Below are 24452 nucleotides of genomic sequence, written 5' to 3' on the forward strand. Positions count from 1 at the left end.
CTCAGTGGCACTCCCGTCAATCTGAAGGCAGCGTTTGGTTAGCAAGCCACAAGTTAGATTTGTTTGTGCCCAGCGCTGAAACGACAAGATGGTGGCAAAGGGCTTTCCTGCAGGAACGCTTTTAGAAGGCAGGCATATGCTTTTTGCCTAAGGTCCATGCATTTCATAAAGGGCCCACTTACATTTTCTCCAATATTTCAGGCGCTAGGGAGTCCCAAGACCTGATCCCCTTCTGCCACCAAATGAACATTAATTAAAACACATCACAGCTTTTGTAAAATCTCTGCCAAACCCTGCTGGCCAGTTTCACGCAGCTCATTCCCCTTCCCTGAAAGAAACGGTCGTTTTTCTGCCATGTTTGTGTGGATGGTAGACATTTGTGAGGGGCATTAAGCTTAATCGTTTACGTTGCTGGGGGCTGTTCTTTCCCTCTAACGTGAAAAAATAGCCTTTGCAGCCTCTGTGGCTGTCACACTTGCAAGGATGAACTCATGGTGTAACTTCTTCCCTGCTAAACATTCCAGGAACTGTAGCAGCTGGGGAGGCTGCAAATTATTTACATGTGCAAGCACAAAATGGGAAGACCAGCCTTCAAACCTCTACACTTCAACCCAAATGTCCAGCAGAACATTGGCTGTCATTTTTGGAATGGAATTAAGACTTATAAACCTGTCGGTATGTTGTCTTTCGGTTAAAAGAAAAGAATAAAATATAGATACAGTAAACTGAAAGGAGAATTCCCTGGATGCCTAGCTCCAGGTTTGGGGCGAGTACTCTTTGGTGAGAGAGCCCCAGCAGAAATTTAAAATCACAAAAGCATGCAGCAAAGTCAAGCATGGAAACGGAGCCTTTAAAATATCGCTTCTAAGTTGCTTCCAAAGTCCCCCAATTCCCTTAGCATAGAAAGAGACCATACATTTGGCAAGTCAAAAAATGGCTTACTTACAAACTCTTCAAAGGTTAGATTCATGTGCTTTTCCATACATCAGTCAGAAAACACGGGCAGTCAAACTTAAGATTAGTTCCAAAGTGGTGAAAGTTCCCAAATTAATTGTATAGAAACACAAAGATGGCTTGCTTAAGCCACACGGTTTCCTTACCGGAAGGGTTCACATGATACAAGTGTGGTGGAAAGTGGGAGAACCAAGAGTTTGATAGCCCTCCCTTTGAATGTGAGCTGAGGTGACCTTGTCAAACGTTGCAGGACAGCATACACTCTGGTCTTAATCCTTCCATGCATTAATTCGAGTTGAGCACGCTGGTTACAAAACCCAGGGGACAGTGCCAGGGTTTGGCTGCATTTTCATTTTTAAAAATAATGTTTTGCATCATTCAGGTGCTTCACTAAGGGAGCCTCCTTTTGTACATATGCAGAGCATGCCAAGATCTGCGGAGACGGAACGGGCATGCGCTTTTCATCCCGCAGGGCTGTTTTTTCATTTCCTTTTAAATATAGTACGTTACTCAAAACATGTGCCCTAAAATTCAGCTGCGCTGAAAATTTATCTAGTGTTCCAGCTCCAGACATTTCCGGAGGCTTATTATGGGGTGCAGGATTTGTCCTTGCTCTGACAGCTGGTCTGGGGAGAGGGGTGGCTCCTCCTCCTGGAGAGGAGGCAAAAGACAGGCAGGGACTTGATCCATCCCCAGAGGGAGGTGCCATCCATCAGTTTACAGGGGGAAAGAAATTGCTTTCTGAAATTATGAAAGGGGTAGAAAATATTGGGTGAAATTATCGTGGCTTTTTGCTGTGCATACCTTACTCTCGGGATGCGGGTGGCGCTGTGGGTTAAACCACAGACCCTAGGACTTGCCGATCAGAAGGTCGGCGGTTCGAATCCCCGCAACGGGGTGAGCTCCCGTTGCTCGGTCCATGCTCCTGCCAACCTAGCAGTTCAAAAGCACATCAAAGTGCAAGTAGATAAATAGGTACCACTCCAGCGAGAAGGTAAAGTGTTTCCGTGCGCTGCTCTGGTTCGCCAGAAGCGGCTTAGTCATGCTGGCCACATGACCTGGAAGCTGTAAGCTGGCTTCCATGGCCAGTAAAGCGAGATGAGCGCCGCAACCCCAGAGTCGGCCACAACTGGACCTAATGGTCAGGGGTCCCTTTACCTTTTTTACCTTACTCTCAGGGTAACTGAGGGGTTTGTTTGCTTCTGCAAAAGAATGTGTTGGACTCTTCAGCTTTGCTGTTTGCCTGTGTTTCCCCAAACCTCACGGCATTCTCAACTTGGCTTTCGCATTTGCACGAGAAGGTCAGGTATTCTCTATTCTGGAACTGCTCTTTTTTTTGGGGGGGGGGGTTTGCATGAAATTTTATTAACTTTTAAACAAATCCATGTGGATTAAAAAAAAAAGTATAAAGGGGAAGACTTCTCTTAAAAACAAAATCAGCAGGCACCCTGATCTCCAGCACTTGGTAGCTGGCTTCCCTAGTTTTCTATGCTTCAGTTAATGCCCAGGGGTAGATGTCATAAGTAAGGCATTGCAGAGGGTTGGACTAGATGACCCTTTGGGTCCCTTTGAATTCTATGAATCTGTGACTCTTTCCATGGGGCTTTTCTTAAAGATAAATAAATCAGGAAGCTCAGGTAACCAGGTAGGCTGCAGAGAGCTGGAGAAATGTCGAATGGGGAAGTGACCCTCCCCATTGTTTGCATCACTCTGTGCCAAGAAACGCTTCACCTGTTGAATTTCCATGTATTTTACAAAAGAAGTGACAGCCAAATTTCGATTTTTTTCTGGGTGACCCATGCTGGAGCTTAGCTGAGGATGCAAACCTGTGCCTTTACCATGCCAGGCCGCAGGAGGGAGGTCGTATTACGCAAGACTTCCACCGTGCTGTAAATAAACAAGTTAACAGACACCCCCTGCAGTTAGAAAACTAGCTTATCAGGGAGAGGGCTGGAGGGGAATGTTTCTCCCTGACTTGCTAGTTTTCTACGTGCAGGGAGTTTGAAGCAATTGAATATGTGAGCCCCACCTGCAGGTGGAAGTGCTGGAGTCCAGAAACAGGTTGACCACCTCCAAGTTGAACTACTTTGAACTACAAGTTGAACTTCTTTGAACGTAGTTCGCCCTAGTTGGCAGCCCTGGATGGTTAGGCGAGGGCAAATGACCAGCATCTTTGGGCCTATAAACTGGTTTGTAACCTTAAGTGACGTTCATACCATTTCTTTAATAATAATAATAAAACAATCCATGTATTTTTAGCATGATAAGAGTCTGTGGAAAGGTGCTGTTCCAAGAAGATGCTTGTTTGAATGGTCGATGGCGAGGCAGGAGCCCGAACAAGATTAAGATTATTTAAAGTTATAATATATACGTGTGAATATCTCTCTCTGTATTATGATGCAATATGACTACCGATCTGCATACTGACTTCACCTGTTAGAATGAACGGAAATAAATGGACAGGCATTCATTTCCAAATCGAGAACGTCTTTCTTCTTTGTCCTTTCGCTTCTCAAAATCTCTTCGCTGCAGCAATGAGGGTGCCAAAAATCCGGAGTTCTACGCATGCACACGCATACTAGAAGGCAACAAAACTCGCTAGTACATACTGCAACTGCGAGCACGTTTGCAATGTGAAGCAGGATCTGATATGGTTTCAAACATTTTGCAGGTTGAAAACTCAAATTTTGCACCAAGAGAAGCTGAACTCTGGGTGAGTTACGGAAGTTCAGCATAGGTGCATCATTTATGTTGTTTTGCATGATTCATATCATCATCATCATTTTTAATTTGTATACCGCCTTTCTATCTTACAATACTCAAGGCGGTTTACAAGTTGAAGAAACAAAAAATGTACATCTAATGCAATACAAAAATGTGATAATGAAACATAACTTTGAAGTAGGCAACCTCCATCAAAAAAGTAACATTCAACAATCATTAGAATAGTATAAAATAATAATATCGACATACAAAAGTTAAACAGAAATCCACTCAACAGTTACAATAATATCTAAACTATAATCAGTAAAACAACGGCAAGCCACAGTACATAAAACAATACAACATAGCTGTCAAGCGTCCCTTATTTGGCGGGACAGTGCCTTATCCCAGCACCATGTCCCACTGCTGTCCCTTATTGATGAGGCTTCGTTTGGTTGCTGGCTGAGCTTTCTGCCTTTGGCTCAGAGGGGCTCAGAAGTTGAACATACCTGTGCCCAGGAAATCCCTTATTTTGGCTGCTGATCCCTTATTTTCAAATCTGTAAGTACAGTGGTGCCCCACAAGACGAATGCCTCGCAAGACGGAAAACTCGCTAGACGAAAGAGTTTTCCGTTTTGGAGGTGCTTCGCAAAATGAATCTCCTATGGACGAAAATGTCTTGCGAGTTCCTGCGGGTCCCCCCCCCTTTTCTAAACCGCTAAGCTGCTTATCAGCTGATCCGATAAGCCGATAAGCCGCTAGTAGCGCTAGTAGCGCTAATCCGCTAATCCGTCAATGGGCTTGCTTTGCAAGACGAAAAAACCGCTAGACGAAGAGAATCACAGAACGGATTCTTTTCGTCTTGCGAGGCACCACTATAGACAGCTATGCAATACAATACCCATTGAGAAGTAGATAGTGGGGCATGGCAGCTGGAAGGGGGCCTTGCCTGGTGGAGTCTCTCCCCTCACACCACACCACACCCCCATTATTTAATTTATCGCATTTACAACCCACCTCTCAGTCAATGAGCTCAAGGTAGCATACTATGTAGTAATAGTAATAGTAATAATAATTTATTATTTATACCCCGCCCATCTGGCTGGTCTTCCCCAGCCACTCTGGGCAGCTTCCAACAAAATATTAAAATACAGTAATGCATCAAACATTAAAAGCTTCCCTAAACAGGGCTGCCTACAGATTTCTTCTAAAAGTCTGGTAGTTGTTGTTCTCTTTGACATCTGTATGGCTTTCCATCCCTCATTTTATCCTCATAACAACCCAGTGAGGTTACGCTGAGCAACAGCGAGTGGCCTAAGCTCACCCAGTGAGCTTCATGGCTGTGTGAGGATTTGAACCAGTATCTCCCAGGTCTCAACCTACTACGCCACATTCGCTCTCATCATACAATTCATGCTGGCTATTTTGCACGATCTCATTCATGAAAAGTGGTGGGATTAGCTCAGGGGCCGGATTCCCTCCTGGAAACTAACCAGGGGTCGCAGGACAGTGGTGGGCGGGGCCTATATGCAAAGTGGGCGGGGCAACATCTTCAACTTCACTTTGTGCAATAGGCTACATTCCAGCTGGTCACAACAGAATTTGAGGAGGGAATGGGCAAGCCCAATGAGGGCTGCGGCTTGGGAAGGGTGTATAGCTAGGGGAACGTCCCGAGGGCCAGATAGAAGGGAGGCAGGGGCCACATTTGGCCACCAGGTTTGAGGTTCCCCTATTCCTGTTTTAGAAATGAAACAGTTGAAGGAATTCAGAAGGTGAGCTTGTGGCGAGCAGGTGAGCCGGAGGGGACATGAATCGTACATTCTCCAAGGGACAAAGTTTTAGGGTCTGGGCAAAACTTCCAGAACAGGAGGTTGTAAAGGATAGGAAGGCAGACAAAAGGGGTGGGCAGTTTTGGTTGTTTTGCACTCTGCACATGTTCAGAAAACCCTCTCTCATCACATTCCCTTAAAAGTTCTTTTCCTTAAAAAAATAAAAGCAATTTGCACATGCTCAGAATCCCTTGGACCTTGGTTATTTTTAAAAGCACCTTTCTCCCACGTGGGGACAACGACGCTCTCTGCGTGCTCAGAGGCACAAAGCCCAAAGTGCAAAAGTGTTGTTGTTTAGTCATTTAGTCGTGTCCGACTCTTCGTGACCCCATGGACCAGAGCACGCCAGGCCCTCCTGTCTTCCACTGCCTCCCGCAGTTTGGTCAAACTCATGCTGGTGGCTTCGAGAACACTGTCCCACCATCTCGTCCTCTGTCATCCCCTTCTCCTTGTGCCCTCCATCTTTCCCAATATCAGGGTCTTTTCCAGGGAGTCTTCTCTTCTCATGAGGTGGCCAAAGTATTGGAGCCTCAGCTTCACGATCTGTCCTTCCAGTGAGTACTCAGGGCTGATTTCCTTCAGAATGGAGAGGTTTGATCTTCTTGCAGTCCATGGGTCTCTCAAGAGTCTCCTCCAGCACCAGAATTCAAAAGCATCAGTTCTTCGGCAATCAGCCTTCTTTATGGTCCAGCTCTCACTTCCATACATCACTACTGGGAAAACCATAGCTTTAACTATACGGACCTTTGTTGGCAAGGTAAGTACTAAAGTGGTTTTTTAAAAAAACAACCAAGAGGACAACAACCCTGAAGGGACTTGTCCTGACCTCTAGGTGGCATTTTGGGATAAATCAGGTACTCAGAGAGACATCACCATGAACAGCTGCAAGGAAAGAGCGTAGCCCAAAAGAGGTGTGGGAGGGCGGGGCGCTCTGACATCGATTGCTCCGGAGACTCGCAGTTCGGTGCTCTGCTGAGTGGGTCTGCCGGAGCAGCTGCTTTGAGAAAGTTAGTTTCGCATCCCTGGAAAGGTATCGAGTCCGGATTCCTCCCCCCCCCCCAAAAAAATCCCATGATCAGAGCGCAGAAGCCTAAAAAAAGAGAGAGAGCCAGAGAAAAACCAGGTTGGCTGAGCACACGGAGCGTTCACACGTTCAGTTGCTTCCCGCTTATGCGCGTGGCGGCTCTGACACGCGGGGTACACGTGTGCACGGCTTCCTTCGGCAAAGCATTGTGTTCGCGGGGGGTGGGGGTGCTACCTGACCTCTGCAATCGTAGAGGGATGTGAACACGTACACGTGTTGGACGTGGACGCTTTCCGGACGTAGTATCCATGCCAGAGCTTGATTGCGAAATCGGAGGAGATGATAAGATCATAGAATTGCAATGTTAGAAGCGACCCTGAGGATTATTTATAGTCCAACCTCCTGCAATACAGGAATATGTCAGCCGCACCAGCTTCACCGTTTAATTGTTTTTTTAAAAAAACTCAACAACAAAAGTGTAGGCGCTGCTGCACCAAAAGGTAGATTTCTTGCAAATGTGAAACAGGTTGCACCTGTCAGAGTGTCAGTTGCAAAAAGAATGAAATGGTTAAAATCAACGTTTAAAAAGTGATAAACTTAAAGCAGATTGAGACACCACATCAACATTCCAGATCCAGTGGTACCTCAAGTTACATACACTTCAGGTTACATACGCTTCAGGTTACACACTCCGCTAACCCAGAAATAGTGCTTCGGGTTAAGAACTTTGCTGCAGGATGAGAACAGAAATAGTGCTCTGGCGGCGCGGCAACAGCAAGAAGCCCCATTAGCTAAAGTGGTGCCTCAGGTTAAGAACAGTTTCAGGTTAAGTACGGACCTCCAGAACGAATTAAATACTTAACAGGAGGTACCACTGTACCTGGGTAGTCTTCTGGAAACCAAAATGGTTTTAACAAGTGCTGAACAGAGTACAGTGAAGCCACCTGCCTGTTATCAATCAGCAAGGAGTTCCAAAGTGTAGGCGCTGTTGCACCAAAAGGCAATTTCTTGCAAATGTGAAACAGTTTGCACCTGTCAGAGTGTTGCCTATCCCTGATCTAAACAGCTTTCATATGGAGGATGGATCCAGTTTGCTTTCGCCTGCTCTGGAGGGTAGGACCCGAACCAATAGATTGAAGTTACAAGAAGGGATATTCCGACTAAACGTCAGAAAGAACTTTCTGAGGGCAAGAGCTGTTCAGCAGTGGAATTGTCTCTCTCGGGAGGTTGTGGACTCTTTTTCCTTGCAAGTTTTTAAACAGAGGTTGGATGGCCATCTGTCATGGACGCTTTAGTTGAGATTCCTGCATTGCAGGGGGTTGGACTAGATGACCCATGGTCCCCTTCTAACTCTATGATTCTGCGATTCTATTATTCTTTATATTCCACAATTTTTTGTGCCTGTACATCATGGGTAGGCAAACTAAGGCCCGGGGGCCAGATCTGGCCCAATTGCCTTCTCAGTCCGGCTCGCAGACAGTCCGGGAATCAGCGTGTTTTTACATGAGTAGAATGTGCCCCTTTATTTAAAATGCATCTCTGGGTTACTTGTGGGGCCTGCCTGGTGTTTTACATGAGTAGAATTTGTACTTTTATTTAAAATGCATCTCTGGGTTATTTGTGGGGGATAGGAATCCATTCATTCCTCCCCCCCAAAAAAAAAATAGTCCGGCCCCCCACAAGGTCTGAGGGACAGTGGACTGGCCCCCTACTGAAAAATTTTGCTGAAAAAGTACAGGCTTGGAGTTGGCCCTGTTGGTGGAAAGTCCATTGCACAAGAGCCGTGTCTTTGAGTGCTTAACTTGGCCCCTTTCAGCTTCAGGAACTCGGCTGCTGCCCCCAAATTTATCCCTCTCCTGCAGCGATGCCCGAGGGCCCGACTGTGAAGAGATTCCAGCTTCAGTGCTCCCCATTTGTGGGGGAGGCCGTGACCAAAGTAGGGGGAAGAACGAAGCAGATGAACCCGGATGATCTGAAGGGGCTGGTGCTGCTGGACACTCAGGTGAGTCTCGCACCCATTTGGCTCCCCCAAATACCTTGTGTACAGTGGTACCTCTGGATGTGAACGGGGTCCGTTCCGGAGGCCCGTTCGCAACCTGAAAGGAACGCAACCCGGGTCGCCGCAGACCGTAACCTGAAAACGCTCAACCTGAAGCACAACGCTCAACCTGAAGCACAACCTAAAGCACTTCCGGCGGGAAGGTGAACGGCGTTTCCGTGCGCTGCTCTGGTTCGCCAGAGTTGGCCAGGACTGGACCTAATGGTCAGGGGTCCCTTTACCTTTACATCACTCAAAGCATCATCTTGAGCTTGGCCTAATTAAAACTTAATACAGTACATGCTAATTTCAGAGGATTTAGAAACACCCAATACCAATGTCAAAGAAACTTATCTTTAGTCTCTGTTGACGTGCCCAACAGCTTAAAAACACATTGGGTGTGCCAACCTAGTTTTAATACTCCAAGCATTAATTAAATTCTAGCACCCACTTGATTCCAGAAATTTAGATCAAGTCTAGTGCCCACCAACTTACAGCAATATTATTATTTTCCCCCCTTTCTTTTTTTAAAAAAATAATTTTTATTAAGAATTTCAACATAACAAACGCCGGCTCCCCGGCCTGAAAGCAAGTTGAGCGCTGCAAACCTTTGACTGGACTTAACCGTCCAGGGGTCCTTTACCTTACCTTTTTTTTACCTAAATTGATCCATAAAATGAAAGCAATAATCAATGTACTGTACTATAAAATAAATAAGGCAGTATTGTAGATGATAAAAATCATCATCCACACAGTTGCAAATGAACCGAAAAGGCCTCGGAAACAAAAACGCAAAATAAATAGCAAAAACAAAGAGAGCCAGTGTGGTGTAGTGGTTAAGAGCGGTAGTCACGTAATCTGGGTAACCGGGTTCGCGTCTCCGCTCCTCCACATGCAGCTGCTGGGTGACCTTGGGCCAGTCACACTTCTGTGAAGTCTCTCAGCCCCACTCACCTCACAGAGTGTTTGTTGTGGGGGAGGAAGGGAAAGGAGATTGTTAGCCGCTTTGAGACTCCTGAAGGGGAGTGAAAGGCGGGATATCAAATCCAAACTCTTCTTAAAAAAAAAAAAAAAAAAGGAAAAACAAAAGCGCCAAACTTACCGTATTTTTCGCCCCATAAGATGCACTTTTCCCCCTCCAAAAATGAAGGGGAAATGTGCCTGCGTCTTATGGGGCGAATGCAGGCTTTCGCTGAAGCCTGGAGAGCGAGAGGCATCAGTGCGCACCGACCCCTCTCGCTCTTCAGGCTTCAGGAAGCTCTGTGCAACCCTCGGGAGACTGGCTCCGAGGGTTGCGCAGAGCTGCCTGCAGTCCCGGGACCAGCGCAGCTCTGCCCGGCCACCGGGAGCCGGGGGAGAAGCTCCGCCCCGCTCCCGGTGGCCGTGCAGAGCTGCCTGCAGTCCTGGGATGAGCGCAGCTCTGCCCGGCCACCGGGAGCCGGGGGAGAAGCTCTGCCTCGCTCCCGGTGGCCGTGCAGAGCTGCCTGCGGTCCTGGGACCAGCGCAGCTCTGCGCCGCCATCCCGAGCGGGGCGCTAAGTCCCGCCCCCTTTGGATGGCGGCACAGAGCTGCCTGCCGTCCCGGGACTGCAGGCAGGTCTACTCCGCCATCCCGAGCGGGGCGCTAAGTCCCGCCCCTCTCGGGATGGCGGCACAGAGCTGCCTGCCGTCCCGGGACAGCAGGCAGGTCTACGCCGCCATCCCGAGCGGGGCGCTAAGTCCCGCCCCGCTCGGGATGGCGGCACAGAGCTGCCTGCCGTCCCGGGACTGGTGCACTTCTCCCCATCGCCAGCCCCACAAGCTCGGGGGACAGCGGGGAGGCAGAGCGTGCCTTCCCACTGTTCCCCGACCTGGTTCTTCCAGCCCCGCACCTGGGGGGGGAAATAATTTTTTTTTCCTTTATTTCCCCCCAAAAAAACTAGGTGCGTCTTATGGGCCGGAGCGTCTTATGGGGCGCAAAATACAGTAATCTGTTCCGGAAGTCCGTTTGACTTCCAAAACTTTTGAAAACCAAGGCGCAGCTTCTGAAATTTTACATCTCTATGATGAATACAGTGTGAAACAGAAAACGCAGAAAATGATGCCTTCTGATATCCCCGATTTTTTTCAGGTCCATGGGAAGAATTTGTTCCTGGCTTTTGGTGGAGTTCAGGAAGCAGCGCCCAGCAGCGAGGACTCGTCTACAGAACCTTCCGAACCCAGGTCAAGCAGCCAAAGGATGGGCCGTGGCAGAGGCAGTCCCATTCTCCAGAGTTGGGAAGGAGGCAAGGCCGATTCTGGGGGTCCGCGGTGCCCCCTGCAGGAGGAGCATGAAGCTGACTTGCCGTCATTTATGGACGACGCTGCCGGACCCCTTTGGAAATGGCTACGATTCCACTTTTGGCTGTATGGGAGCGTCCGTGCCAATGAGTTTGCAAGGGCCAACAAGGCTAATAAAAGAGGGGACTGGAAAGATCCGGTTCCCAGGTACGAATTTGATAAGTCCTACGCTGTGCAGATGCTACGGAAAAATCAGCCCAGGCAGCTTCCTGTTTGCAGAGTTGTGAGCAAAAACTGTCATAAGTCCTAATCCAAGAGTTAGCCTACAGTGACATGGATTTCAAGCACTGGCAAATAGACCAAGGCAGCAGTTTATACTTTTTCTAAACCAGAGGTGCAGAACCTTTGGTTCACGGGCTAATCGTTTTGCAAAAACACGTCCAGCCACCCACCAGCTGATTGGCTGGGTCAGGGCCAGATTTAGGGTTGTGCAGGCAGTTCCCCGTGCTAAGATGGCACAGAACAACAACAACAACAACAACAACATTTATATGAGTACCTACTGAGAAGATCCACAAAAATGTAACTTTACCAAAAAGAATTATTGTGTAAATAGGAAATATTTAGGTATGGGGGCACAAAATTTCCCCCTTGCTCAGGGTGCCATATTACCAAAATCCGCCCCATCTGGCTTGGACTTCTAATTTAAGCAAGTAGGTGGGCCAGATTCAGAGGAGTCTGTACAGTGTGTCCTCTCTCCTGTTGCAGGAGAGTCCTCTCTCCTGTTGCAGGAGAGTCCTCTCTCCTGTGCAGCTGCTTCAAAGAGCGCTTTTGTGGAGCTCTTTAAGAGTCCCTGGGCTCTGTTTTGAACCTCTGAAGGCCCTTGGAAGCAGTCTTCCCACCTCTTTCAAACATTGGCTGGGCGGGGTGGAGTTGAGGGGAGGATGATTCAGTCTGCAGTCTTGCAAAGCCCTTTTCTAAACATTGCTGAGCACATTGCTTCAAAGAGTGCTTTTGCAAAGGGGTTCCAGACAGGTCCCCTTTGACGCAGACAGCAGAGCAGGGTGAATTGTCTTAAAATCCCTTTGCAAACAGTAGAGGGACTACCAACAGCCCAATGTCTGCCTAATACTTGGAGATGCTGCACGTGGGATTTGGAAAGATGAGTGGAGCCACCCACCTGTCAATCATCTGACACCAATTGATTGACATGCAGGTGGTCCCTGCTTCTCAGATTTGGCCGGATCACAATAAGACTCTGGATCATAGAGACCAAAATGTTTCTCCACCCCTATTCTAAGATAATAAGATATTCTTTGTTCGACTTTCAGGCTCGTTCTGCATTTTGATGGAGGGGGCTTTCTCGTCTTTTATAACTGCCGGATCCATAGCTGTTCTTCTCCTACCGCTGAGCCGGCTACTGACATCCTGAGCTTGCAGTTTGATCAGGAACGTGCTTTAGGGGCCCTGTGCAAAGCTGTACCTGTGTGCCACACCCTCCTGGACCAAAGATATTTCTCAGGGCTTGGTATGTATCGGGTTGTGCAGTATCACTGCACAGGACACTGACAAACTGGAACGTGTCCAGAGGAGGGCAACCAAAATGGTCAAAGGCCTGGAAACGATGCCTTATGAGGAACGGCTAAGGGAGCTGGGCATGTTTAGCCTGGAGAAGAGGAGGTTAAGGGGTGATATGATAGCCATGTTCAAATATATAAAAGGATGTCACATAGAGGAGGGAGAAAGGTTGTTTTCTGCTGCTCCGGAGAAGCGGACACGGAGCAATGGATCCAAAATACAAGAAAGACGATTCCACCTAAACATTAGGAAGAACTTCCTGACAGTAAGAGCTGTTTGACAGTGGAATTTGCTGCCAAGGAGTGTGGTGGAGTCTCCTACTTTGGAGGTCTTTAAGCAGAGGCTTGACAACCATATGTCAGGAGTGCTCTGATGGTGTTTCCTGCTTGGCAGGGGGTTGGACTCGATGGCCCTTGTGGTCTCTTCCAACTCTATGACTCTATGATTCTATGATCTCTTAATTTTCTTCCCAGTACAGTGGTACCTTGGTTCTCAAACGTAATCCGTTCCAGAAGTCCGTTCCAAAACCAAAGCATTCTGAAACCAAGGCGTGCTTTCCCATAGAAAGTAAGGCAAAATGGATTAATCCATTCCAGACTGTTAAAAACAACCCCTAAAACAATTTGACATGAATTTTACTATCTAAGGAGACCATTGATCCATAAAATGAAAGCAATAAAAAAATGTACATTGGTACCTGGGGTTACAGATGCTTCACATTATAGACGCTTCAGGTTACAGACTCCGCTAACCCAGAAATAGTACCTCGGGTTAAGAACTTTGCTTCAGGATGAGAACAGAAATCGTGCTCCGGCACCACGGCGGCAGCGGGAGGCCCCTTTAGCTAAAGTGGTACCTCAGGTTAAGAACAGTTTCAGGTTAAGAATGGTGGTGAAGGTCCTGTGTGAGATGGAGGCGGTTGGAGGATGGATGGCGGCTAATGGATTGAGGTAGAATCCTGACAAGACAGAAGTACTGTTTTGGGGGGGCAAGGAGGCGGGTGGGTGTGATGGACTCCCTGGTCCTGAATGGGGTAACTGTGCCCCTGAAGGACCAGGTGCGCAGCCTGGGAGTCATTTTGGACTCACAGCTGTCCATGGAGGCGCAGGTCAATTCTGTGTCCAGGGCAGCTGTTTACCAGCTCCATCTGGTATGCAGGCTGAGACCCTAACTGCCCACAGACTGTCTCACCAGAGTGGTGCATGCTCTAGTTATCTCCCACTTGGACTACTGCAATGCACTCTATGTGGGGCTACCTTTGAAGGCTACCTGGAAACTACAACTAATCCAGAATACGGAGCCAGCCAGACTGGTGACTGGGAGTGGCTGCTGAGACCATATAACACCAGTCTTGAAAGATCTACACTGGCTTCCAGTACATTTCCGAACACAATTCAAAGTGTTGGTGCTGACCTTAAAATCCCTAAATGACCTTGGCCCAGTATACCTGAAGGAGTGTCTTTTTTTGTATCTCTTTGCCTACTATACCCAGTAAAAAGGCTTCTGGTTTTTTTTTAACAAAAGTGTTTTTAAACATTTTATTTCACTCATTATATAGTGGTACCTCAGGTTAAGAACTTACAGGTGAAACTCGGAAAATTAGAATATTGTGGAAAAGTTCATTTATTTCAGTAATTCAGCTTAGGGGAAACTTATATATGAAATAGACTCATGACATGCAAAGTGAGATATGTCAAGCCTTTATTTGTTACAGCTGATGAAAACCCCAAATTAACAATCTCAGAAAATTAGAATATTAAATGAAATCAGTAAAACAAGGACTGCAAATAGAGCAATATTGGACTTCTGAGAAGTAGAAGCATGCATATGTACTCAGTACTTGGTTTGGGCCCCTTTTGCATCAATTACTGCCTCAATGCGGCGTGGCATGGATGCTATCAGCCTGTGGCACTGCTGAGATGTTATGGAAGACCAGGATGCTTCAATAGCAGCCTTCAGCTCTTCTGCATTGCTCGGTCTCATGTCTTTCATCTTTCTCCTGGCAATGCCCCATAGATTCTCTATGGCGTTCAGGTCAGGCAAGTTTGCTGGACAATCAAGCACAGTAATCCCATGGGCATTGAACCAGGTTTTGGTACTTTTGGCAGTGTGGGCAAGTGCCAAAGTCCTGCTGGAAAATGAAGTCAGCATCCCCATAAAGCTCGTCTGCAGAAGGAAGCGTGAAGTGCTCCAAAATCTCCTGGTAGGCGGCTGTGTTGACCCTGGACTTAATGAAGCACAATCGGCCAACACCAGCTGATGACATGGCTCCCCAAATCTCTTTTCTGATGAGAGCAGCTTTTGCATTTCATTTGAAAACCAAGGACCCAGAATCTGGAGGAAGAATGGGGAGGCACACAATGCCAGATGCTTGAAGTCCAGTGTGAAGTTTCCACAGTCTGTGTTGATTTGGGGAGCCATGTAATCAGCTGGTGTTGGTCCACTGCGCTTCACTGAATTACTGAAATAAATGAACTTTTCCACGATATTCTAATTTTCCGAGTTTCACCTATAATTCATTCTGGATGTCTGTTCTTAACCTGAAACTGTTCTTAACCTGAGGTACCACTTTAGCTAATGAGACCTCCCGCTGCTGCTGCTGCGCGATTTCTGTTCTCATCCTGAAGCAAAGTTCTTAACCCAAGGTACTATTTCTGGGTTAGCGGAGTCTGTAACCTGAAGTGTCTGTAACCCGAGGTACCACTGTATATCATTTCCCAGAAAACCTTTACCTCTTTACAAGTCCACCACATATGGTAAAAGATACCTTCCTTTTCTTTACATTTCCAACACTCACTAGATCTTGTCCTATACATTTTAGCAAGTTTTGATGTTGTTAAATGCCCTGTTTTAAACATTTCATCCCAGGGAATATCATTAAGAACGAGGCCCTGTACCTAGCGAAGATCCATCCACTCTCCCTCGGATCCCTCCTGCCACTTCCGGAACTCAGGTCCCTTCTTGACCATGCTGTTCGCTTCACCTCGGAGTGGTTCATCAACAAGCAGCAGAGAGGGAGGCAACATTGGCAGATCTACCAGAAAGAGAGATGCCCTGAAGGACACCAGGTGAGGAAAGAATCCTTTGGTCCCCCAGATGGACTGAGAAGACTTACCTGGTGGTGTCCCCAGTGCCAGCCTCAAGTTGGTCAGGAAGAGGATGAGGACCTTTCTACTCGCGGCAGTTGAAGGGTTAAGCCTGTCTGCCCCCGGTTGGATTGTGCTAGGATGCTAAAATTTGAAGAGAGAACAGTGCGAGGTGGGCAGGCACATGCCCACGATTGCTATTGAGAAGCCACCCAAACCATAACCATTTCCACCCTGGTTTTAATACTGACGAGTACTTACCAAGCGACTAGTCCTCATCTTATTGTGGCATTCACGTCCCCAGTCCTTGCTTGGGTGATGGTGGGGTGTTGTTGTTGTTTGAAATGTGGCCTTGGGCCACGTTAAGCGTGAGCAGGACCACAGTTAAATGAAAGATGTTGGACTAACAAAAACGGAGACAGCTGTTGAACTTTGAGTTTCTCAGTATGAAAGACAGATTTTTCAGTTAGTATAGCAGCCAAGGCTGTTGCAATAGATAGCAGAGGTTTAGCATTCTGCCTCTTTGGAGAATGAGAGCCCCATATAGATGTTGAGAAGTTCCTGGTTTCTGTATTAAAGTTTTATTCGTTCCTTGACAGAAATGTTTCTTGTGCGTGTTTCTTCCAAGGGTCAGGGGGCTGTGACTAAGGCTCTGTGTTAAAAGAGTTTCACTGCAAGTGAGCAGACTGCAATTCTCAGGCTCGTTTGAGGGGAAGCTATGGCCTTTCAAGTGGCATTTTTAAAAATTATTATTATTATTATTATTATACCCCACCACTTTGGCCGACTTTGAAAACCTCCTGATACAAGGCTGCCTTCAGATGTCTTCTAAAAGTTGTGCAATTATCTCCTTGACATATTATTATTTTTTAATAATGATGATAATAATAATATGCCCTGATGCGAGTTCACAGTGCAGAGACAACCTTATTCCTCATCCTCAATCAGCAGACCAAACGAAACCCTAGGAGAAGGGAGGGAGACATTTCGTGTGGGTGGGCATGCTGGTCTCACAGAACAAAATTGTAGAAACAGAGAATTGTAGAGTTGGAAGGGACACCAAGGATCATTCAACCCCCTGCAATGCACTTATATGTGGCTAACCATTTGTGGGATGCTCTCCCCAAGGATGTTTGCCTGGCGCCTTCATTATACACCTTTAAGGGCCGGGGCGGGGGGGGGGGAGAGACGTTCCTCTTTAACCAGGCCTTTGGTTGACTGACATTCAATGCCCTTTTAAAATGTGTCGGGGATGGGGGAATAATTGGGTGGTTCTTGTTTTTATTTGGACTGTGCATTTGGCATTTCTATACAGTGGTGCCTCGCAAAACCAAAAGAATCCGTTCCGCGAGTCTCTTCATCTTGCGTTTTTTTCGTCTTGCGAAGCAAGCCCATTAGAGGATTAGCGGATTAGCGCTATTAGCGGGTTTAGCGGATCAGCTGATAAGCGGTTTAGCGGCTTAGCGGATCAGCTGATAAGCGGCTTAGCAGATCAGCTGTTAAGCGGCTTAGCGGATCAGCTGATAAGCGGCTTAGCGGATCAGCTGTTAAGCGGCTTAGCGGCTTGGGAAAAAGGGAGGGGGAAGAAAAAAAACCCCGCAGGAACTCGCAAGACATTTTCGTCTTGAGAAGCAAGCCCATAGGAAATTCGTTTTGCGAAGCACCTCCATAACGGAAAACCCTTTCGTCTAGTGGGTTTTCCGTCTTGCGAGGCATTCGTCTTGCGGGGCACCACTGTATTGCGATTTTGTCCCGTGAGCCGCCCTGAGACCTGCGGGTTTGTCGGGGGGGCTACAGATTTAATAAATAACAATATAGTGGACGCTCAGGTTGCAAACTTGATCCGTGTGGGATGCATGTTCACAATCCACAGCGTCCGCAACCTGCAGCGCCGCATCTGCAAAAGCGCAGGTTGTGATTCGGCGCTTCTGCGCATGAACAAAGCACAATTTAGTGGTCCAGCGCATGCGCGAGCGCCGAAACCCGGAAGTAACCCACTCCGGTACTTTTGGGTTTGGCGCAGTGTGCAACCCGAAACACGCAACCTGAAGCATCTGTAACCGAGGAATGACAATAATAATAATAATACACATTTGCACCTCGCTCTCTCTCACACAAATACCCCAAAATGGATAAAAAGTGGGGAGGAGGAAGAAACATGGTTAGAAATCCATATATATATATATATATATATATTTGCTTTCGTAGATTTTCACGGGTACAGGAATGCAGGTTTTGGTGTCTTCGGGTGTCTTCCCGTGTCTTCCCGTGTATCTCTCAAATGTGTTAATCGCCAATGGATACCAGAAAAACAGGGTTACGAAGCTAATCCAAAAAGAAACACCCCCCAAAAACCAAGACACAGAAGAAAACAATGGCATGGCCCTCCTTCCTTATATCAAGGGCACTACAGACAAAATCAGCAAAATCCTCCATAAACACAATATCAAAACAGCCTTCTGCACCAACCAAAAAATAGCCAATATCCTCAGAAACCCAAAAGACAAAATCCAGCTGGAAAACCAAGGGGTCTATGAAATACCCTGCAAAGTCTGCCCAGCCACGTACATTGGACAAACAAACAGACGAATAAATGCACGTATCGCAGAACACAAGAATGCCGTCAAAAAAGAAGAAAAAACTTCCTCTCTTTTCCAACACATGAAAGAAACAGGACACGAAATTAATTTTGCAGATTCCAAATTGCTCTTTAACATGGAACATCACCACAAGAGAATAATCATGGAAGCCATCGAGATAGAGAAACACCCTCACAACATGAACAAGCGTGACGACACGTCCCGCCTGCCAGACATCTGGAAATTAGCCCTCCCCACAAAAACCGACACCAGAACCAGAGGCACACAGAACGCCGTCACCAATCAACCACACCAGACCCAAACCCAGACCCTCTCCACAGACATATTACAGACTCCATCCAGTAGCCAAACTATAGTGGCACCTCCGGATGCTGCACCCCCCTGCAATCCCTACACAGATCTGGCTGGCACAAGGCACAAAACCACAGCTCGCCCCTATACACGAAGCCAAGCCAGAGCACAACTAAATGCAGCACAGCCATCTTCTCAGAAAAACTCTTCACAAGCTCAAGAGGTCAAGACACGAAAGCTTTAGCAACTAATCTACACTTAATGACCCACCCAGTGGTATTCAGAATATCACTCATGAAATCACTCAAGATATCCCTCAAGTAATTAAGGAACAAAAGAAGAAAAGGCACACTAATCTAGGAACTTCCTCTCTGCCCAGAACGTTGGAGGCTATACACCACACCCCTCAACAGTATTTATAGGAACTCAAACACCAGATTCTGCTCTGTTCCAGTAACAAGAAGCCGAAAGCACCAGCCTGAAGATGACGAGTGAGACCTCGTCGAAACGTCGCCCAGACACCCCGACTCTTACACGGGAAGACACCCGAAGACACCAAAACCTGCATTCCTGTACCCGTGAAAATCTACGAAAGCAAATATCTCACCTCTACGGGGAGGAAACCTTCCAGCTGACAAGAACCTACGAGAAACTAGAAATCCGAAGAGCCACCATCTTATGTGATCTCCTGTTCCTACGCAACTGCCGAGACAACAACTTAACTCCCACATGCTTCCAACTTAAATTCCACTCTAAAACCCCAGCTACCGAAAGGATCCTGAAACGAACTGAACTATCCCTAATCAGAAACGAAATACATAAGAAAAGATACCTACTAAACCAAACCAACAAAGATCTGCTCACTCTTCACCTCAAACTATGTAACAAAATCCACCCTGCACTCTGGGACAAATGCAAACAACTAGCCGTCTGGAGAGCTGAAACTGAGACCTCACATAAGACAGACAGACACACCAACAAACTCTACAAACTAGAGAAACGCCAGAAGCCCAGCCACCCTCCACAACAACCCATGAAACAAACAGTACATAACATATCAGACAGGATCCTCACCCCAACTGAAACCAAAGTACTCTCCAAAGGTTTCAACTTTGCAGTCACCCCGAGACGCATCCCCACGGAAAACATCATATGCGGAGTCGAAGCTAGCCTGACCAAAATCGACCCAGATGAAGCCAATAAAATCAGACTTGAAGTCACCAACATCCTCTGCTCCAGCAAACCACCCAGAAGCAATTTACACAAAGAAGAACAGAAAGCACTCACCAACCTGAGGAAAGACAACAACATAATCATTCTCCCAGCAGACAAAGGCAACGCCACTGTTGTGATGAACACATCGGACTACCAAGCAAAACTATCAAATCTACTCCAAGACCCTACCTACCAACCTATAAAAACAGATCCCACCACCTATCTGGAAAAAACCACCAAATCCAAAATAAAAGCCTCTCCTATCAGTGAAGAAATCCAGCTAAGAATCATCCCCAGAGAAAAATCATCCAGATGCCCCAAACTCTACGGTCTCCCCAAGATACACAAAGAAGGAACACCACTCAGACCAATAGTCAGCTCCATAGGCTCACCTCTACAAAATCTCGCTAAATTTCTCGCTAAGCAACTTCAGCCCTATGCAGAATCCATCGCTTCACACGTTACTAACTCCTTCCAGTTCATAGAAACAATAAAGAAGCAATACCTACATCCCGATGACCTACTTGTGAGCTTCGATGTTGTATCTCTCTTCACTCAAGTGCCCATTAATGAAGCCTTGACAGCCATTCAAAACAAATACAACCCCCCCAAATACATCCTGGACCTGACCAACCACTGCCTAACCAACACGTACTTCATCCACAATGGACAAAGATACAAACAGATAGAAGGAGCACCTATGGGATCACCCCTCTCACCGGTCATCGCAAATTTGTACATGGAACACTTTGAAACCAATGCTTTAGACAAGTCAGAACACAAACCCAAACTTTGGCTCAGATATGTTGACGACACCTTTGTAATTTGGCCACACGGGAAAGAAAAACTAGATAGCTTCCTCACACATCTCAACAGCCTACACCCCAAAATACAATTCACTATGGAAATAGAAGACAACAACCAACTCCCCTTTCTTGACGTCCTAATCTACAAAAAACCTGATGGCTCCCTAGGACACACTATCTACCGGAAAAAAACACACACCAACCGCTACTTACATGCACAATCACACCACCACCCTGCACAAATAAACTCCGTAGCCAAGACTCTCATCTCCAGAACCAAACGCCTGGCTGACAAAGACCACTTGACAACTGAGTTACAGAATCTCTCAAATGTGTTAATCGCCAATGGATACCAGAAAAACAGGGTTACGAAGCTAATCCAAAAAGAAACACCCCCCAAAAACCAAGACACAGAAGAAAACAATGGCATGGCCCTCCTTCCTTATATCAAGGGCACTACAGACAAAATCAGCAAAATCCTCCATAAACACAATATCAAAACAGCCTTCTGCACCAACCAAAAAATAGCCAATATCCTCAGAAACCCAAAAGACAAAATCCAGCTGGAAAACCAAGGGGTCTATGAAATACCCTGCAAAGTCTGCCCAGCCACGTACATTGGACAAACAAACAGACGAATAAATGCACGTATCGCAGAACACAAGAATGCCGTCAAAAAAGAAGAAAAAACTTCCTCTCTTTTCCAACACATGAAAGAAACAGGACACGAAATTAATTTTGCAGATTCCAAATTGCTCTTTAACATGGAACATCACCACAAGAGAATAATCATGGAAGCCATCGAGATAGAGAAACACCCTCACAACATGAACAAGCGTGACGACACGTCCCGCCTGCCAGACATCTGGAAATTAGCCCTCCCCACAAAAACCGACACCAGAACCAGAGGCACACAGAACGCCGTCACCAATCAACCACACCAGACCCAAACCCAGACCCTCTCCACAGACATATTACAGACTCCATCCAGTAGCCAAACTATAGTGGCACCTCCGGATGCTGCACCCCCCTGCAATCCCTACACAGATCTGGCTGGCACAAGGCACAAAACCACAGCTCGCCCCTATACACGAAGCCAAGCCAGAGCACAACTAAATGCAGCACAGCCATCTTCTCAGAAAAACTCTTCACAAGCTCAAGAGGTCAAGACACGAAAGCTTTAGCAACTAATCTACACTTAATGACCCACCCAGTGGTATTCAGAATATCACTCATGAAATCACTCAAGATATCCCTCAAGTAATTAAGGAACAAAAGAAGAAAAGGCACACTAATCTAGGAACTTCCTCTCTGCCCAGAACGTTGGAGGCTATACACCACACCCCTCAACAGTATTTATAGGAACTCAAACACCAGATTCTGCTCTGTTCCAGTAACAAGAAGCCGAAAGCACCAGCCTGAAGATGACGAGTGAGACCTCGTCGAAACGTCGCCCAGACACCCCGACTCTTACACGGGAAGACACCCGAAGACACCAAAACCTGCATATATATATATATATATATACACACACACATATATATATATATGCCACCAAATTCCTAAGAGCCGGCCAATGTCTATGGACTGTCTTCTGTGTAACAGAAGAAGGAAGACCTCGTGATGTATGGAGCAGAACGAATGGTTTGAAGAATTGGGATTTTGTGATTGTATCAGAATGCAAGGAAATGCTGAAGGCTTGAGCTACCTGGAAAAAAACCAAGGGCTTGGGTTTGTCAAACTTTGTTCTTAAAAGAAGAACGTGGTTGGGTTTGTGTGTGCGAGAGAGCTCAAGATGTCCTGTTCAGCCTAGGCAGAGCAGGGAGCAACGAGATCTACCTAGGACTTTGCAAAGCCAAGAATGGATGACACAGACCACTTAAGAGAGTTTTGTAGTTTATAAGCAGTCTACACACCCTGTACATCTGCAAAACGATTGATACTGATACATTGGAAGGACAAAAAGATGATCTCTTTTGATTGATGGATAGATGACATGGGAATTCTTGCAACCGGTGAACGGATTGCTTTTGGAGGAAGATTACGCATGGACAAATTTGATGAACGTATTTATTGAAACCATCGTGAGTCATGCATCAATGTCTATTTGAGGGAAACAATAAGTTCATCCATCTACATATATGTTACATAGTTCTGTAATCTTAATTATATTTTGCTGTCATATAGAATCATAGAAACATAGAATGGTAAAGCTGGAAGGGACCCCAGTCTGCAGGAATCTCATCTAAAGCATCAATGACAGATCATATTGTTGTTTTTCCCAATTGTTTTTATTAAATATTTTCTTGAGTTACGGAAGTACATGCATCGCTTCTATTTTCATATCATAAAGTCCTTTCTACAGTTATATTCGATAAGAGACTTCAGTACCAACCAGATGGTTGGGGTATAATTAATGTATTATTATTATTATTATTATTATTATTATTATTATTATTATTATTATTATTGGAGAACAGATCATATGGTTCTTGTTGTTTACCTTTTAAAATGTCTTTATGCATTCTATTTATTTATTTTTTAGCTCGCGGTTAGATTCTTAACGAAATCAATCAATAAATGGGATCTGCCAAATTGTGCATCATCAGGAAGTCTTCCAAAATTTGCTTGTGCTTCTCTTTCGCTACCCAAAAGTTTGCTGTGCAAGCTGTGCCACACACTTGCTCTGCCCCACACCACAGGCGGGTGTGGCTGGCACTGTCCTCCTGCTCACCTATGCAAAGAACAGGGAGGGGTGTTTGAAATTGAACATGTGTAGCAACCAACCACCTGCGCAAAGCTAAAAAGCTGCGCTTATTGTTCCATTTGGCTTGGCCTCTGATGCCAACTGCCGCTGGCATGCCGCCCTCGGAAAGTTGCTCAGGAAGGAATGGGGTCATAGCTGTCAACTTACAGAATTGAAAATAAGGGACCAGCAGCCCTGAAAATAAGGGATCAGCAGCCAAAATAAGGGATTTTGCTTGACTTATACATAAATCCGGCACTGATGGAGCCATTCTGCTTTTGCTGCGACTGACTGTTATGCAGGGGGTTGGACTAGATCAGGGGTCTGCAACCTTTAAGACAAAAAGTGCCACTTGGACCCTTTTCCGAAGGAAAAAAAACCTGGGAGCCGCAAAACTCGTCATTATAAAAATAACTTTTTTGTCACTTATTATTATTATTTCTTCGTTTGACCCCTCAGAATTACTCCTCCTCATAGAAATAAACGTTAAATTAACAAGTTACCCTTTTTTGTGTGTGTGTTCTTCACTCCCCTTCGAAACAGTGACCAGCGTACATGCCCCCTTTCAATGCAGTGACCAGTGTACATGCCCCTTACAATGTAGCGGGCGGGCGGGAAGGTGACGTCGGGACGGTGCGTGACTAACGCATGCACCGCCCCCATGCGACGTCACAGCCAGTACAGCGCCTGCCACAGTGGGGAGTGTCGGGGCGCACAATGCGCCTCCTCCCCTTGCTAGTATCCGCCCAGGAGCCACAGCAAAGGTGTAAAAGAGCCACATGCGGCTCCGGAGCCGCGGGTTGCAGACCCCTGGACTAGATGATCCTAAGGGTCTACAACTCCAACCAAAGAAGAGGGGCAGACAAAACTGATGAACGACGTCGAGATGGCAAAGCTTAAAGGCAGAATTAGAAACCAGGAAGAGGACCTCTTTAATAAAGAATGGGGAAAGTTTATAATTTATTTGAAAAGCTATTGTAAAGAGTTACATACATCGGTAGGATTGACAGAAAACTTGTAGTAAAAATTTGAACTATGGATGGACAAATGATTTATAAAAACAGAGTTATGAAAGGGATGCAGAGGGGGAAATCACTACATTAAGATGCTGCACTAGTTGGAGGGGATGCTAAGCAGCAGTCGGGGTTGCCCTGCTCGGCCCTTCCCCGCCGGAGAGAGAGGGAGGGAGGGAGACTCTCGCCCATGCCGCCCACGAGCCCAGCATGAGGTTGTTGTGGCACGGCAGCGGCCACTGAAGCTACGCCCTTCTGCGTGCAAGTCTCGCAAGAGAGGGGCTGCCTGCCTGCCCACCGCCACCCATCTC

The 24452-nt window shown here is 46.5% G+C and overlaps 1 protein-coding gene and 1 long non-coding RNA gene across 4 annotated transcripts in view; one reads left to right on the forward strand and one right to left on the reverse strand.

Moving 5' to 3' along the window:
- Positions 1–24452, reverse strand: part of LOC309529640 — a 350951-nt gene that overhangs the window by 312250 nt on the left and 14249 nt on the right. The gene's annotated exons all lie outside the window — the stretch shown is intronic.
- NEIL2 (nei like DNA glycosylase 2) lies at positions 6424–16072 on the forward strand. 3 transcript variants are annotated; one of them, XM_082217852.1, is made up of 5 exons: positions 6424–6516; positions 8373–8512; positions 10658–11013; positions 12138–12334; positions 15253–16072. In XM_082217852.1, the coding sequence occupies exons 2-5, from the start codon at positions 8375–8377 to the stop codon at positions 15570–15572; spliced, it is 1011 nt and encodes a 336-aa protein (XP_082073978.1). In that variant the 5' UTR covers positions 6424–6516; positions 8373–8374; the 3' UTR covers positions 15573–16072. The 3 variants fall into 3 exon arrangements, with proteins under 3 accessions (XP_082073978.1, XP_082073976.1, XP_082073977.1); XM_082217850.1 differs by having other exon boundaries at positions 6454–6609; XM_082217851.1 differs by having other exon boundaries at positions 6454–6516; positions 8327–8512.

This window comes from Podarcis vaucheri (assembly GCF_965113315.1).
Source record: "Podarcis vaucheri genome assembly, chromosome: 3".
Lineage (NCBI taxonomy): Eukaryota > Metazoa > Chordata > Lepidosauria > Squamata > Lacertidae > Podarcis > Podarcis vaucheri.

Coding starts and splice junctions, on each gene's coding strand:
- NEIL2 (XM_082217850.1), top strand. CDS start 6,558: ATGATCAGAGCGCAGAAGCCTAAAAAAAGAGAGAGAGCCAGAGAAAAA. Junction 6,610..8,372: donor GAGAGCCAGAGAAAAACCAG/GTTGGCTGAGCA, acceptor CCTCTCCTGCAG/CGATGCCCGAGGGCCCGACT. Junction 12,335..15,252: donor AAGATATTTCTCAGGGCTTG/GTATGTATCGGG, acceptor ATTTCATCCCAG/GGAATATCATTAAGAACGAG.